The sequence below is a fragment of the Vitis riparia genome, chromosome 9 (genome assembly GCF_004353265.1).
Source record: "Vitis riparia cultivar Riparia Gloire de Montpellier isolate 1030 chromosome 9, EGFV_Vit.rip_1.0, whole genome shotgun sequence".
NCBI lineage: Eukaryota > Viridiplantae > Streptophyta > Magnoliopsida > Vitales > Vitaceae > Vitis > Vitis riparia.
This window is the reverse complement of record NC_048439.1, coordinates 22,351,267-22,368,241: the sequence shown is the minus strand read 5'-3', so window position 1 is coordinate 22,368,241 and position 16,975 is coordinate 22,351,267. Positions and strand designations below refer to the sequence as shown.

At 35.1% G+C, this 16,975-nt stretch overlaps 3 protein-coding genes across 3 annotated transcripts; 2 read left to right on the top strand and 1 right to left on the bottom strand.

The window, feature by feature from the left end:
- Positions 1-771: 771 nt before the first annotated feature.
- Positions 772-2,933, top strand: LOC117921962 (AAA-ATPase At3g50940-like). The gene is made up of 2 exons (XM_034839907.1): positions 772-1,836; positions 2,216-2,933. The coding sequence occupies exons 1-2, from the start codon at positions 901-903 to the stop codon at positions 2,591-2,593; spliced, it is 1,314 nt and encodes a 437-aa protein (XP_034695798.1). The 5' UTR covers positions 772-900; the 3' UTR covers positions 2,594-2,933.
- Positions 2,934-3,648: 715 nt separating this feature from the next.
- On the top strand, positions 3,649-5,606 carry LOC117922088 (AAA-ATPase At3g50940-like). Its single transcript, XM_034840104.1, has 2 exons — positions 3,649-4,868; positions 5,031-5,606. Exons 1-2 carry the CDS (start codon positions 3,774-3,776, stop codon positions 5,436-5,438), a joined length of 1,503 nt encoding a protein of 500 aa, XP_034695995.1. The 5' UTR covers positions 3,649-3,773; the 3' UTR covers positions 5,439-5,606.
- A 94-nt stretch (positions 5,607-5,700) lies between these two features.
- Positions 5,701-15,093, bottom strand: LOC117922087 (V-type proton ATPase catalytic subunit A). The gene is made up of 20 exons (XM_034840103.1): positions 14,845-15,093; positions 13,522-13,648; positions 13,253-13,308; positions 13,113-13,169; positions 12,836-12,947; positions 12,680-12,717; positions 12,411-12,512; positions 11,630-11,686; positions 11,448-11,519; positions 11,254-11,355; positions 11,078-11,140; positions 10,860-10,992; positions 9,626-9,732; positions 8,033-8,227; positions 7,650-7,736; positions 7,433-7,537; positions 6,865-6,962; positions 6,644-6,722; positions 6,259-6,347; positions 5,701-6,161 (listed from the first exon to the last, which is right to left on the bottom strand). The coding sequence occupies exons 1-20, from the start codon at positions 14,920-14,922 to the stop codon at positions 6,047-6,049; spliced, it is 1,872 nt and encodes a 623-aa protein (XP_034695994.1). The 5' UTR covers positions 14,923-15,093; the 3' UTR covers positions 5,701-6,046.
- Between the last annotated feature and the right edge of the window lie 1,882 nt (positions 15,094-16,975).

Here is a 16,975-nt window from a genome sequence, read left to right as displayed (position 1 = left end):
ACAAAATATTAAATTTTGAATATAAAATGAAAAAGCGTAAAACATGTTAAAGGTTAAAAAAAGGAAAGCGTATCAAAACTAATCGTGATTTTTGATAAGATAAAAATGACATATCTTTATTATGAAAAAAGATGGGGTGGATATATGATATTAATGTATTATAATCTTTTAGGAGGTTTTGTCCGTGTTTTCAATTTGACAATGAAGATAAAGAAAAGTCATGACCTATTTCATAATCTTTTAGTTATTTTCTTTCCATTATTTTGAGTGTGATATATTATTTAAAAGCCAAAATATATTAAATTGAAGTAAAATTCACTACTTGTTGCTCAAAGTATGCTATCGTTGTTACTAATTTTGTAAAAATTATTTCACTAAAAAATTGTTTAAAGATAACGCTTCCACAAATGTCATTGTTAACATCATTCGAGGATGACAGTTTTGAAAGCACCATTAAAAGCATTAATAAAGACGATGCTTGTTGAAAGTGTCATTGTTGACAGTAATGGAATTGAATGAGGGGGACATTCAACTTAAATTAATTCATCCATATGATTTGATTATGAAATGTGTATATCCTTTAGAAAAGGAGAGATGACTTGTCTCCAAGTCTTGCTCATTTAGGAACTTCCTTGGAACACACCATTGTTGACAACAACTGGTCAGCCAGTACGTTTCTCTTGGGCCCAACACAACCTCATTAATTCAATGAAATTTAGGGTTTGAAGTCAAAGAAAACGGGCAATCCCCTTTAGAATAGTCCATGAAAAACTTCAAGAACTCCCACCATTAAAATCAAAATGTATCCATTGACAAGATGATGCAGAAGAAGAAGAAGAGGGTGGTGGAAAGTACTTGAACAAACCTCACAATCACCCCAAAACACCTCCATAACCAAAGATGTTAACCCTCCAAAATAAGTACACAGCAGCAAAACTGGTATCTGCAGCTGCCTCTCTAGCTGCCGTGGCTATTCTAATTCGAAAAATCACCAAAAACTTCATGCCCAGTGAAGTCCATGGATGCTTCTCCTCATCACAGCTTACCATCATCATAGAAGAATTCCAAGCTGGGGTTGCTGTAAATAAATTGTTTGAAGCTGCTGATATCTACTTGGGCGCAAACATGGCTGGTTCAGTTCGAAAAGTTAAGGTACTAAAGGGCAGGAAGGAGAAGAAGATGGAGGTCACCATGGACAGGAACGAGGAGACGACTGATGTTTTTGAGAACATCCAAGTGAAGTGGACATTGGTCTGTAAAGAGGCCAAAAACCCTGATGGGAATCTTGACTTACAATCAGAAGAGAGATCATATGAGCTGAGTTTCAGCAAGGAGCACAAGGGCCTGGTGCTGGACTCCTACCTGCCATACATTCTAGAAAGATCAAAGGCTATCAAGGAAGGGAACAAAGCACTGAAGCTTCATACAGTGATGAGCAGAAGCTGGCAGGCGGATGCAATCAATATCGATCACCCCATGACCTTCGAGACTCTGGCCATGGATTCAGAGCTGAAGAAGGCGCTGGTGGATGACCTGGACAACTTCATCAATGGGAAAGACTACTACAGAAGAATTGGGAAAGCTTGGAAGAGAGGGTACCTGGTGTATGGGCCTCCAGGGACGGGGAAATCAAGCTTGATTGCAGCCATGGCGAATCACCTGAAGTATGATATCTATGACTTGGACCTCAGAGCCATATACAACAACTCAGATCTCAAGCTGTTGCTGCTTGCCATGTCCAGTAGATCAATACTTGTCATGGAGCATGTTGACTGCATGTTCAATATTCTGCAGAGCCAAGAAGAAGATTGCTCGTGGGCGCCTCGGAAAAATCAGGTTAGGGATGAAAAATAACAACTTTATGACTATGTTTGGTTGTCGGGAATTTGAAAGAAAATACCAGAAATTTTGAAAAATTGAAAATTAATTTAATGTTAATAGATTAGTATTTTATGTTACTCAAAATTTATTTTACTTCACTTATTCCTAATATGCTTTAAAATTTTAAAATAATATTTAGAGAAAAAATAAAAACGATTGAAAACAATTAAAATATATTCTCAAATTTAAAAAATAGTTTAGAGAACAAACCATTTTTAAAAACAATTATCAAATACGCACTAATTAATTTCAAAATACATAAAAAAATTTTCCTTTCTTTGGTTAGGAATGATTCAATAATTTACTTACATGTTGATACGATTTAATTAAGCAGGTAACGCTTTCGGGTTTGCTGAACTTCATAGACGGTGTATGGTCATTCTGTGGCGACCAGGGACGGATCATCATCGTCACCACGAATCACAGAGACAAGCTTGATCCGGCTCTGCTGAGGCCCGGCCGTATGGACATGCATATCCACATGTCATACTGCACCGTTTCTGCATTCAAGCAGCTTGCCTTCAACTGCCTTGGGGTTAAGCACCATCCTCTCTTTCAACAAATTGAAGGGCTGATCAGTAAGGTTGAGGTGACTCCGGCAGAAGTATCGGGCGAGCTGATGAAAAGCAAAGATCCCGGTACCTCCCTCCAAGGCCTGATCAACTTCCTCTGCAACAAAATCAAGGAAGATGGAGGAGAAGCTGCAGAGTAAATGGAAAGAATGCTGTTGAAGGGATTAAAAATATTGAATTTAAGGACAACAGAGGAAGATGCTAAATACAATCTCATTGAACCAAGAATTCATGGAAGAAATATGTGTTACATCCTTATTCCATGTATAGTTTCCTTTGTAGCTCTTTTCTTTTCATTAACTTATAAAGTTAGCGGGTAGTTAACACCGGTAAGATCCGTTTTTAGTAGAGTTTTTAGTTGATATTTCGTCGATTTTGTCGAATTTTTGCAGATATTCCTCCCGTTCGATAATCAGTGTCGAATTTCGTTTCGAGGTTCCAAGTGTGTCATTTTGAAAGACAGTAAGAGTATTTATAGTTTCAGTCTAGACATCACGAGGATTTGAGCATTTATAGTTATTAACTATAGTTTGTTTTTTTTTTTTAAATAACAAAATGAAAGTTAGGTGTTGGTTGTTTTTTTGGCTTTTTATCGAAAGTAATGTGCTTTCAGAATTTAGGTGATTTGTTTTTCTATTTTTTCATGATTTATCATAAACTTTTTACTAAATAGAAAAAACCAAAATATGTAACTTTTTCTAAATAGAAAATATAACATATTGATTTTTCTTTACTTTTTAATACTTAATAAAAATAAAATACTATAAAAACAAATAATTTAATATTTAACACTATTAAGTATTAATGTTCTATTTAGAATTAAGTAAAAAAACAAACACCACCTTAGCGTGACTGAATGATTAGAATGATAAACATTTTAAGGAGTAACCTAGAAGTAAGAATTTTTTACTTTTCCACCAAACTCAATTTTCAAATGTCGCAGATATGAAAGATTCAAGCATCCGTGTGAGACCCCTAGACAATGTGACGGAAGATTCTACACTTAGACTGGACAACGTTCCGCGAAGGTAGAAATTGGTCCTTGCAACTTGCTCCTCAAGTAATTGAAATCTAATTTTGAACACCGATATTATTGACAAGAAATGGTCATTGTGTCGGTTTCTCCTAGACCCAAGAAGAGTCGAATGCTCTAAAGCAATGGTCCGCGGTCAATGAAAAAACACTGCTCTTTAGAATAGTCCATGAAATTTTTCTAAACTTCTTACTATAAGATCAAACACAAAGGCTGATAGGCGAAGCTAGGACAAACCTCACACTCCTCAAATCATACCATTACCTCCCTTCGGAATCCTACCACACATGTCGTCTCTCCCAAATGGGGAAAGAGCAGCGACAGTTTTGTCAGCAGCTGCCTCCCTGGCAGCTTCGGCCATTCTTTTTCGAACCATTGCCAGTGATCTCGTGCCTGGTGAAGTTCACGGCTACTTCTCCTCCACCCTGCATAGTATTTTCCGCTATCTCTCTTCCCAACACACCATCATTATAGAAGAATTCAAAGGTAACCAAGGGCATACCGTGAATGAGCTGTTTGAGGCTGCCGAAGTGTACCTGGGTACCAAAACGAGCCCAGCAGTCCGAAAGCTGAGAGTGGGAAAGGATGAAGAGGAGAAGAAATTGGCGGTCACCATTGATGGAGATGAAGAAATTGTTGATGTTTTTGAGGATGTGAAAGTGACGTGGAGGTCGATTTCGAGACAAGTGGAGTCGTTAGGGTTTGGGAACATGGGAGGGGAAGGTAGGACTTTCTGGTTGGAAGACTCCGACGAGACTGTATGGTCCGAAGAGAGATCGTATGAGCTAGGTTTTAACAAAAAGCACAAAGACAAGGTCTTGAATTCATACTTTCCGTATATTTTAGAGCGAGCGAAGGCCATTAAAGAGGAAAACAAGGTGGTGAAGCTCCACACTGTGAATACGCACCATGGTTGTTGGCGAGACGCGATCATTCTCGATCACCCAATGACTTTCCAGACCCTTGCGATGGATTCTGAGCTTAAGACGGCTTTACTGGAGGACCTAGACAACTTTGTGAAGGGGAAAGCATTTTACAAAAGAATGGGGAAAACTTGGAGACGCGGGTACTTGTTGTATGGCCCTTCAGGGACAGGAAAGTCGAGCTTGATTGCAGCCATGGCTAATCACCTGAACTACGACATCTATGACATGGATCTCACAGGTGTAGGATCCAACGACGATCTCCGGCTTTTGTTGCTAGCCATGCCCAGTAAAGCAATTCTAGTCATCGAGGATGTTGACTGTGTCGTCAATCTACAAAACCAAGAAGACAATGAAGAGGACCGAGAAGATAGAGAGGAAGCAACCACAGGGGAACCATACAACCCATGGGATGAAGATGGATGGGTAACAGAGGATGAAATCGAACCCGAGAATCAGGTCAGTGAAAACATGTCATGATATACTCCATTTTAGGAATGATCAGAAAGGTAGCTATTGATAAATACGGTACCTAGATTCTCTGACATGATATAAGTCTACGCACAACTCTAAGCATTTATATGCGATCTATATTAAAATGCAAGCTTACCGTGTTAACAGGTAACACTCTCCGGCTTTCTCAACCTCATCAATGGCCTTCTGTCATGCTGCAGTGAAGAACAAATCCTCGTGTTCACTACCAATCACAGAGAACAGCTTGACCCTGCTTTGCTGAGGCCAGGGTGCATAGATATGGAGATTCACATGTCATGCTGCACCATTTCTGCATTCAAGCAACTCGCCTGGAACTATCTAGGGCTTTATGATCATCCACTCTTTGAACAAATTGAAAGGCTAATGGGAGAGGTGAAGGTCACACCTGCAGAAGTTGCAGGGGAGTTGATGAAGAGCAAAGATGCTGACGTTTCCCTGCAAGGCGTCATCGAGTTCTTCCACAAGAAGATTGAAAAAAATGAAGCAAAAACAGCCAAAGATAATGGAAGCATAAAAGGATTAGAAAATATATAAACATTAATACCATTGTGAGTAGTGGTCAATGTGGAGGCACTACCCTCCAAAGAAATTGAAAGCAGCTTTCAATTCAAAGCATGATTCGGAGTTTTAAGATTGCCCGAATCTTAAACTTGTTTGTATGAACCAAAAGCCATCATTTTATAAAATGGGTTGGAATCGAAATGTGTTTCTATGTACCAAGAACCTCTGCTGTAAATAAAAATATATAATATAAAATAAAATAAAATAAAATCCAATACATTCCCTGAAGTTGTTCTGCAATTGAAACAGCAGACAGAAACTCATTTTGAATGAACAACAGATAGTCTTTGACACTGAACGCATACATATCTTATTGCAAAAATATATAATAAGAATCAAAAGCTGTTTCTAGTCTCTGATTCTGAACCTGAGGGAAGAACAGGAATACAAGATTAAACTATAGCTACACAAACCAAGTAAACCAAAGCTTGAACAAGGCACTGCAAAGAGTGCATAAAATGGATCAACCAAGTATATCATTCGGTTCTGCACACACGGAGAAACAACCGTAACCGAGATATGTAGCCCCAGGGATCAGAATTGCACTAATAGGATCTAATAAAACCCAGCATGCGATTCGATCATCGAGTTTCATCGTCAAGGTTGCGGAAACCAGCAGTCAGATCCTCATGTAGCTTGCTGAATTTAGCCACAAGAACTTCTTCTCCTTCTGCTGGGTCCTCGAATTTCTGAGACCTGTTAGTGTAGATATATGAGCTGATTAAGACATGCTTCCTTAAAATTTCACATGCAGTTCATCTTTTGTCTTTGTTAACATGGCAATTTCACTTACACAAGACGATAGAAAAGATCTCCCAACCGATGCTTGATAAGGGTGTAAGATATCTTCTGTCCATCCATACCAGCTCCACGCTCTACTGCCTGTATATTTAGTCACATCACATGTTAAAAGAAAATCCAATGCCATTCTTTCATTAGTTTTATAGATACCAAATCCAGCACTTGATCCTATGGTCAAATTTTGCAGTAAGTTAAGTTTCATTGTAAAACTTATTTATCTGGGACATTGACTTGATATTTTCCTTAATTTTGATAAACTTACAGAATTGTGAGTATCTACAGACAATGATCTTGGCAAACATGACAACAATAGGTCAAAGAGAAAAAGGAAAACGGGGGAAGGGGGGTGGAGAGAGAGAGAGAGAGGAACATCGTACCTGATTGGCCAAATTATAGAAATGGATAATATTGCGCATCATCCAAACCGACTTGTAGAAGGGGCAGAACTTATCATATCTGTCACAGCCACATGAGATACATATATTAAGTGGAAAAAGAATTTCTAGACCAACATAAAAAGGGGAATATAAGGAAATAGTAAGTAAACAAAAATTAAAAAGTAAGAAAATTTGAATCAAAAACTTAATCTGGGACTTACGGGGTAAATGCATTTTGTGCAAGATAGTCTTCCCTCAAAAGCTTTGCAGTCTCTAGAGTAATTTTATCTGTTTCAGCTAAAGCATCTTTTCCGACAAGCTGCAGAATCAAATCAGAAATAGACCTTTTGTGAAAGAGGAAAAATAAAGGGATCATGGACATGCAGCTAATAATTTTCCCTAATAGTTTTCCAGTGAAGTAAACAATACTCAGACAGGAGCAACAGTCCATTAGAAAAGATTAGTCCAAACTTAAGATATTCCCCAAAGGCAAAAATCAGTTTGACCAGATGAATTTCAACCATCGGTACCAAACCATTTAATGGCAGACAACCATTTTCCAATCCAGCAAAATGAGCAAGACAGGAGATACATAAGGATAGGAGCCCAGCTGTATGTCTCATGATTTTGGGTTTCAGATCTAAGGGACTCTCTTGGACTGCACATCCATCAACTTATGGATCACAAAATCCTCCCAAGTATCATGTCTTGGAACAGTATGGGAAATGGCTCATTTCTATCTCATCTAGCTGTGTAATAGGAAAATAAAAGCTAAGGAGGAAAACATACTTGCACAATTTCATTTAGGTCATCTTCTCTTTGCAGCACCTCACGAGCCTTTGTCCTGATGTTGATAAAATCTGGATCATATTGCTCATAAAAAGATTCCAATGCCTGGAAATCACAAGAGAAAATTTATGATAAGGTATTGAATAAAGGCCAAAATGGAGGGAAAAAAGAATCAGGAATTTTAATATATGGAAGGGATAACATCTTAATAACACACCGTTGCATATTTTGAGTATGAAATAAGCCAGTTTACAGATGGGAAATGTTTCCTCTGAGCAAGTTTCTTGTCCAGACCCCAGAAAACCTGCAAAAAATAAACATAATATTGAATAAGGTGAAGCCAAAAAAGATAGTTTGCAAAATGAGAACGTGTGTATTCATTCATGCATCCTTGTGAGACAAGAGGAATAATGCTGCTCATCTCAGGTATGCATGTACATTCTCTCTCAAAATTGGTAGCCTTAAAAATAAGGAGGAAAAAACAAAGAAAAAGGAAAAATTATGCTATCATTTTCTACATTAAAAATTTGACCCTTCACAATATACTTATTAATAGCTACATTTTAATAGAAGAAGATGCATACAGAATTTTATCTTTACCTGGACAATGCTGAGAGTTGCGGATGTCACAGGATCAGAGAAATCTCCTCCAGGAGGAGACACAGCCCCAACAATTGTGACACTACCGGTACGTTCTGGTCCACCCAGACATTTCACTTTGCCAGCGCGCTCATAGAAAGAGGCTAAACGTGCTGCCAAATAAGCAGGATATCCACTATCCGCAGGCATCTCAGCCTTTTTGAGATATTAAGACAAAATATTGGAGTAAGCCAGAGATGAATAATAACCCTAAATTGCTAAATAATAATGATACAAATAAATAAATAATCTTCTAATGCAGTAAATATATGACAAGTAAATATCAAATTAAATTTTTCCCATAATAAAGAATACTCATACCCTTCTTTCTTAATAGAGAAAAATAAAACAAATGATCATTTTTGGAAATTCCAACTCTTTTGGCAAGAGGTATGGATGAGTGCAGTACAGGTATAAAAAAATACACCAACTGAAGGCATTTGATGTAGTATAGGTTTACCCAATTTGAATGTGTTTTCAGCCACTGTCTATAAGTCCATTGATACTGAATGAATCCTTTTTCCCCATTCAATCTCACATTTCTAAATAATTAAGCAAAAGATTTTAAAGGCAGAAAGAGACAACAAAATCACCAGCTGATGTTTCCATGCAATATAAAGCTCTATGAGCAGCATCTAAAAGCCATGCACTCAACTTACTTTATTCTAATAAATATTATGTTATAATGCAGGCTACCAATAAAATAAAAGTACAGCAATGTATAGCTCTTTTTTTCTAACTGACATCTTGCTATATGACAAAGTCTCCTACCAACAATCATAACTTCTATTCAAGTACTACGGCAACATCAAAATTTTCACTCAAAAGTATTACAACATAACTAATTAAATAGAACTCACAGAGAGTCAGGAAAACTGATATAAGAAATTATCATTACATGACAAAGGAGCAGCAGTTGGCAGTGATAATACAAGCACTAGCATTCTGAATGAGTGACCTAACATATTGATGTAGGACAACCCTAGGATGGTTGCCTACACTCAAGGGTACGTGGACTAGGGTTTTATTTTTAGGGTGTAAGTAGAGGAACAAGGAATAAATTTTATGGTAGAGAAAATTATAATATAAGAAATAGAGAGAGAGAAGAAACAATGAAGAAAAGATGGAAAACCTAGAGTCTCACTAAGGCCTTCTAGAAGTCTCACCTAGAAGAAAATCAATGGAGTCTCACCATTAAGGGTTGCAACCTTGCAATGAAAGAAAATATAATATTATTCATATTAATCCATCCCTTTGATTTACATTGATTAGCCTTATTTATAAGCTTCTTTAAGAAATCCAAAGTTTACTAGGATTCTAATAACCTATTATGATTCTAATTCTAATTATAACATCCAAAGTCTACTAGGACTCTATTAACCTATCATGACTCAAATTCTAATTAATATTAATCCTACTTAAAGTTTCTTAGGTCTTCCCTTTCTTCCTCGAATAAACTTTAAAAGACTTTCCCTCATTACATATGAAGCATTAAAAGGTAATTTCTAAAATCAACAGAAACTTCCACATAAGCTAAAACTGAGAAGGACTTACCAGCCGTCCTGATATTTCTCGCAATGCCTCTGCCCATCGAGATGTTGAATCTGCCATCATACTAACATTGTAGCCCATATCTCTGAAGTATTCAGCTATAGTGATACCTGAAAAACCCACAATCATATTAGTTGGAGAACATCATCTCAGCACCTTCCATAACAAGGTAACACAAAGGTGATAGACAAGACCACTAAAAGCTTCAGGTACACGAAAATGATCACTAATACAAACAATTTTCCATTAATAGTAACAGCATCCCAGCACATTCATGCAACCAAAAGTATGACACAGAAATAACACCTTTATTTCCCTGGGGATTAAAACATATTCTTGAGGAAGTTTGATCAGTAAAGACAGAGAGATCCGGATCATGTTTACAGAAACCCAGAATGATATAAATTAGGCTCTCAAGTATAAGAAACCCAGTTGCAAAATATAAAGGACAGAGACACTTCGTTGAATATGTAAAATGCATACGTGCTAGTAAAATAAATAGTTTATGCAATCTTCCTTAAATAGATATTCTCTAACAGCTGTCCTAGTTTCAACCTAAGACGTTTCAAGAGGTTTTCAAGGGGTAGTCTTAAGATTCCAGGACCCAAACACCATAAAATCCCTGGATTGGGTAGCATAGTGGAAAGACCTTTATTTGGTAAAGTTAAAAGTATGAGCTGGGACATAGCAGCCTGCTCTGCATTTGAGTTTTTAGGTTACAAATAATGCAAAAAAAACAAGCAACAATGAGAGAGTGATCTTTATTGCAATCCAAAAACCTTGATCTACAACAAAATCATAAACCAACTAAAGAAGCAAGAGAGGAAAAGAGAGACTCAATATAAGGTTGGCTAACTCTTGAGAAGTGATTTAATCACCTAGAACCAAGCACCTGCAAGAGCTTCAAAAGCTTAATCTTTTCAAATTATTTTTCTCAGTTAAATTCTGCTGTAAAATTACTGCCCTCTATAGGGTGTTGAAACTAGGAACATACAAATCCCAACGTAACCTTCTCTAAATAACCCCTCACATTCAGTGTCAGAACGAAGGGCTAAAGCAAACATAATTTAGGATGTTTTGCAATACTAGTATGACTAGCATGGTCTTTACAGGCAGGAAATGACCATTATTACCAACACACAAGAATTGCAAAAGATGAAGCTAATATTGAGTTCAAAATTTTTTCACCCAGCCATTTCATGTGCTACATGTAATGAATAGAAGTAAATATATTTACCTGTATAAATTGAAGCCTCACGAGCAGCCACAGGCATATTTGAAGTGTTGGCCACAAGTGTAGTTCGCTTCATGACAGATTCTTCACGGCCATCAGGCAGTGTCATTGTCAATTGAGGAAAATCCATAAGAACCTGAATAATTCAGTAACCTGGATTAAAAATCTCCAAGATGTTAAAACCTAGTTATTAGCATTGAAAAGAGAAGAAAAGGACAAACCTCCGCCATTTCATTTCCTCTTTCTCCACAACCAACATAAACCACAGTGTCTGAATTAGAGTACTGCATGTACATGTACACACAACATTTAAGTACAAGATGAATAAGGAAAGAATTTGTAGCCCCTAATATTGTCAAAGGATGTCTGGTCCCAAGTGAATAAAAGACAAGCTCACCTTAGAAAGAGCTTGACTGATGACCGTTTTTCCACAACCAAATGCCCCAGGTATGGCACAAGTTCCACCAAGAACAGAAGGGAAAAGGGCATCAAGAACACGCTGAGATGAAACAAAAATCAGGAACACACTTAAAGCTTACAGCAGCCATAGATGAGAATACTGATAATACATTTAGTTTGTATGCTAATTACCTGTCCTGTAAGTAGTGGGGTATCAGCAGCCAGCTTTGATGCAACAGGCCTAGGTGTACGTACAGGCCAAGTCTATATATGGATGAAACACAAACCAAAATAAGAATTGCCATTTTTGGACACAAGGATTTAGTTAATGTTAAGCTCCAAAAATAAAACCATGAAATAACAAATCTAATAACCTGAAGCATGGTAATTTGCTTTTTCACACCTTGAAACTCAAGCTCTAAGACGGTATCCTGCATGCATATAAGAAAAGTCAATCTACAATTCTTATAAAGGTAGATGCAGGAATTATAATTAATCATATCATAACTTAATCTTACAAATATTACATAATTTATGAGAAATTAAAGGGTAAAGCCTACCCCAATGCCCCTTGTTTCTAAGACAGAAAAATAGGAGTTAATTGTCTGCAACCTTCCATAACTCACAGCATAACACAATAAAGAAAAAGGGAAAAAACAAAAAAGAAAGAGAACCTAATCATCAACAAAATGACTTGATATGCAAGTAAATATCATTATTTGCAACTCTAAATGAGAACGAGGAAATTGCATAACAAAATAATACAATAACTTTAATAATGAAATGTAAAAATCTTTGTGTGTCTCATTCTATATAAGCACTTCTAACCTTTACAACAGTAACAACCAAACGTCTCTACTCATTGTTTTACCAAAATATATTGTTATAAAAGTGAAACAAGAAATGACTAACAACAGGTAAATGACACGTAATAACAATGGATTCCATCTCAGGTGTTGAAAAGAATAGCAATAGATTCCATCACTTAGTTAACCCAATTTTTCTACTGATGTTATAAGATATAAGATAGAGAGGGGGTCCATCGGCAACAAGATATGTTGACTGTAACCTATAGGTAAGGCTGGTAATTCCCAAACTGAACCCACCAACCAACCTAAGAAAAAAAGGCAAGGCAACAAAGTTTGACAAACAAACCTTCAACGAGTATTGACCAGCTGGTGCAACATACGTGATCTTTCCCATAGCATCAGGAGGAAGTGCAACATGGTGCTGCATTAAACTGTTCTCAAAGACAGTCTGCATAGAAAAAAATTCCATATCAGGACTTCGATGAAACTAAATGCAAGAAAATCATCATATTCAACTGAGACCAATATTCTTGATTTATTTATTTTAAATTTTCTGTTTTTGAATAGACAGGCCTTCAAATTTTTAATAACCAAGTTCAATGCTAACAAACTTACCGCATATAAGTCTCCACCTGTTAGAAGATCACCCTCACCTACCACCAAGAGATGAAACTGGTTTAATCAGAGTATGAAGAGTCTCAAATCAAAATAATAGTTTTTTCAAATCACCTACAAATGACTATAATGATACATTTCTTTGATTACCCTCACCTAATTTTTTAGGCTGGAATTCCCAGAGTATATCTTTGTCAAGTGCAGGAACAGATACACCACGAGGAATGTAGACATCACCAGATATTTTTGCAATGGTCTTCAAAGGCCTCTGCATTAAATAAGAACAAAAAGAACATCATTATATACTAGTGCTCTGCAGAACAGTTGAAAATGAAAGAAACTCAATAGCAGCTGATCAGTGCTCAAACAAAGACAAAGTTGAACAATATGAAACAGCTTAAGAGACCCTTTATCTATCAGAATTTACACGAACCTGAATGCCATCAAATATATTTCCCAAAATTCCAGGACCCAGCTCCACCGATAGAGGCTGTAATTTCAATAAGCAAGTTATAAAATGCCATATTTAATGCTCAATCCATAAAAGTACTGAAACCAGCATAACAAAATTACCTTGTGTGTACGTAGAACAGGGTCATTCACCGTCAACCCAGCTGTTTCTTCATAAACTGAGATAAAAATGGATAAGAGTTCTTGTCAATTTTAAAAAACCTTCAGAACCACCATCAAATCATGACTAGTAGAAACTTGGTATAGAAGTTCTTTTGTGAGAGAATACAATAAAAGAAAAAACAAGAAGACATACATTAAGACCTTCCAAAATTAAAGCAAATACAGTAAGAAGAATACAACAGTAACAAGAAAACGTTAAAGTCAAATACCCTGGATTGTGGCAGAATCTCCTTCTAACCGAATAATTTCTCCAATAAGGTTGTCATGTCCAACACGGACCAGTTCATACATAGCAGCCCCTGCCATTCCATCTGCGACGACAACTGGTCCCGACACCTGTCAAATGATATATGGTAAGTGCACAAGAAAATAACCCATTCATCTCAATTGAACATGTTGGTAGATCAAAGAAGAAACCATATATTGTCGGATTACCATTACATCACACACTGATGTAAAAAGTGGAAAAAATAATTAATAAAATATAAAGGGACAAACAAGTTCATTGCTTGGATCTGCATAAGAATAGCAAATGACCTTCTGCATCAGTATTCCTCAAAAATATAAGAAGCAAATGTTTGCAAACCCCTTCCATTGCTGCCAGTTCTCTAGGTGAAAAATAAGCTACAATAAATGGCCATGGAAGTAACTAAAACAGCTCTGAAAATAGTTATTTTCTGAAAACATGTCGATAATTTACTATAACTAGTTATGCTTAGGGGAGTGGGGATTACCAATAGCCAACAAATGATATCAAATAAAAAAATATATAAAATCACATAAGTAATTGAAAATGCATGCATCATATTAACATTAATAGAACTGAGTAAACCAATATTTGTTTAAAGTTAACAGGTTTTTCAATCTAAAACCAGAAGCTAACAAGTTTAAAATGCAATGATTTATAAAGAAGGGGAAGAGAATATATTATTTGGACTAAATGAAGTATAAAATATCAACATAACCGAAATTTTCTCCCTCTTTTCCCCTTTTTGCAGCATAAGTACCAGAAAATATAACAAGGAGAGGAAAATCTAATAAAATAATCGAAATATGATGAAAAGGCACAGATTGATCACTTCTACACATCGATATCAAAGCCAAAATCCACATCAATTTGATCTCGAAATTCATTATAAGCAACAGCAGCCTCTGTTCCAACTAGCCAAACAACAAAAGACAGTTCAAAATACAGTTTGCGACACCCTTCCCTTACCAAGTTGTTAAATTCTTCAGTACTTCGAGTTTATCGCGAGAACTTTTTTCTAGTTATTCAAATTCTGAGGACATTTCTGTGTGAATTTCACAACACCACACCAATCCATCAACATCAACTATAGCAAAAATACGCATATAATCACTCAGAAAACACACAAAAACCGATCCAATTGCCTCAATTCAACATCAACAGAGAACGAAACAGATCACACCGTTACAAATAGAAGCAATCCGAATCTGAACTACAGCGAGTAAGCAAATGAAAAACCTACAAAAATCCGACGGAATTGAAGATTGGATGCGGAGAAAAGTACCTTGCGAACGTAACCGTACTCGCTTTCCTTCTCCGAGTCCTCGAACGTGGTCATTCGAGCTCCGTACACCGACGGCATTTCTTCCGGCGGAGGGAGAGAGATCTGAAGTCTTGAATAGTTGAAGAGCTCGGCGGCGAGCGATCGGGATCGAAGAAACCCTAGGGTTTCGAAATCAGAGTTGTAGAGAGAGAAAGTTTAGAGAGAGAAAGAGTATCTGTGTTTTGTGACGATGAAGAAGGAGGGTCGAGGAACGTGAATTATGGGTGCGGGTCCATGGATCTTGTAGTGGAACTGAGGTGGAAATAATACACTGTGGCGCACTTCATGGTAGTATACATTATCTGGATAGTTCCTAGCCGTGTGATTAAAGGAGGATGCTTGTGTGGTGAGCTGGACGATGCTGAGCTGTTCAGTTTTGAGGCGGAGCCCAGTATTTTGGTGATATAATTTTTAAAATCATACCATTTATGCAACGTGTCTCTTTGGTTCCAAATCATTTCTAATCGGATTAAATAAAATATAATTCTTTTGACAAAGAGACCTTTAATAATTGTTTTATTTTATTCTTCACGTTCTATCACTTTTTTATTAAAAAAAATATATATGGAGATAAAAAAAATATTAAATTGAGATTATATTTATAATTTTTAATAAATAGAGGCTTTTTCTAAAATATGGAATTTTTTTGTCCTTTTGGCACAAATATTTCGTAATTTAAAAAAATAATAATAAAAATAAATAAAATTTAAATTGATGAGAATATTGGATTAATGAGAATTAAATAGTTAAATAAATAATTATTACAATTCTATACATTTAGGTTTGGATTTTGGAAAGTATGAGGAAAAAAAAAAGAAAAAAAATTAAAATATATTTAAATTTAATGAATTTTTACATATTTTTAAAGGTTTTTTTTAATGGAAAATGTATATATTTTTAGACACTTTTATTGTATTTAATTTTTTATTTTTAAGACAAATTAAACAAAATGATTTAAAGGTTTGTATGAAAACAAAAATTCTTGAAAATATTTTGAGAACAACAAAATATGAAAAAAAATGTTTGGTTATCAATTATTCCTAAATAGGCTTTTGAGAATTATTTTCAAAAAAACATATTTTGGATGTTTTCACTTATTTCGAGTTGTTTTAAAAAATAATTATCTAAATATGAAAAATAATTAAAATTATTGTATTGTGGATCAAAATTCTTTTTAACAATATTTGAAAATATAAAAAATGGGTTATCAATGTTTTGAGTTTTTAAATAGATTTTTGTTATAGAAAACATTATAAATTATTTTTAAAAACTATTTTTTTTTTAGAATTCTTTTTTGGAGAATAATTAAAAATAATGTATTATAGATCAAAGTTACTTTTAAGAAATATTTCAAAATATAGAAAATGGGTTACCGATGTTTTGAGTTTTTAAATAGATTTTTATTATAGAAAACATTACAAATTGTTTTTAAAACCCGTTTTTTGATAATTCTTTTTTAAAACGTTTCCAAACAAATCCTATTTTCTGATTATGAAAACACATTTAGTAGATTTTTTTTATAATAAAACAATTTTTCAAAATTTGTTCTGAAAATAGGTTATTTTTTTGCATTATATTAACTTCATTGTTAAACTTTATTTGAAAATTTATGAAATGCATAAATGATCATAATTAAAAAAATATAAAGACATCACTAGGATTTGTGGCATTTTGATTTTTTTTTTTAATAATTAGGGGTAGTTTTGTCTTATTGAATATGAGGAAAGGAGCATCCTAAGGTTCAAACTAGCTTTTTGTGAAGAAGCATGCCCCATGTGGGAAATTACTTTCCCAGTCATGAAAAAAATAAATAAGATTTTTAAATAGAAAATTATTTTTGGAATTAGAATCATGTATTGAATTTAAATTTTTAGAGAATTAGGATTATTTGTATGATAAAGGTTATAAAACTAATATTTACAATAAGAAATTCAAAATGAACCAAATTTTAGAGAGGACAAATTTGACCAAATTTGCCCACATAATTAAAAAAAAATGAAATTAATGAGTTTGAATTGATTATAATCATATTTGTGTCGTAATTATATTAACATGTACAATTCATTTAACGATCAATTTATGTTCAAATTTG

What these genes read in the sequence shown, in the direction of transcription:
- LOC117921962 (XM_034839907.1), top strand. Translation starts at nt 901, where the DNA reads ATGTTAACCCTCCAAAATAAGTACACAGCAGCAAAACTGGTATCTGCA. An exon ending in GGGCGCCTCGGAAAAATCAG is followed by an intron (nt 1,837 to 2,215) that starts GTTAGGGATGAA and finishes TTAATTAAGCAG; the next exon opens with GTAACGCTTTCGGGTTTGCT.
- LOC117922088 (XM_034840104.1), top strand. Translation starts at nt 3,774, where the DNA reads ATGTCGTCTCTCCCAAATGGGGAAAGAGCAGCGACAGTTTTGTCAGCA. An exon ending in AAATCGAACCCGAGAATCAG is followed by an intron (nt 4,869 to 5,030) that starts GTCAGTGAAAAC and finishes CCGTGTTAACAG; the next exon opens with GTAACACTCTCCGGCTTTCT.
- LOC117922087 (XM_034840103.1), bottom strand. Translation starts at nt 14,922, where the DNA reads ATGCCGTCGGTGTACGGAGCTCGAATGACCACGTTCGAGGACTCGGAG. An exon ending in ATATATTTGATGGCATTCAG is followed by an intron (nt 12,948 to 13,112) that starts GTTCGTGTAAAT and finishes TATTTAATGCAG; the next exon opens with AGGCCTTTGAAGACCATTGC. An exon ending in GAGGAAATGAAATGGCGGAG is followed by an intron (nt 10,993 to 11,077) that starts GTTTGTCCTTTT and finishes TGAATTATTCAG; the next exon opens with GTTCTTATGGATTTTCCTCA.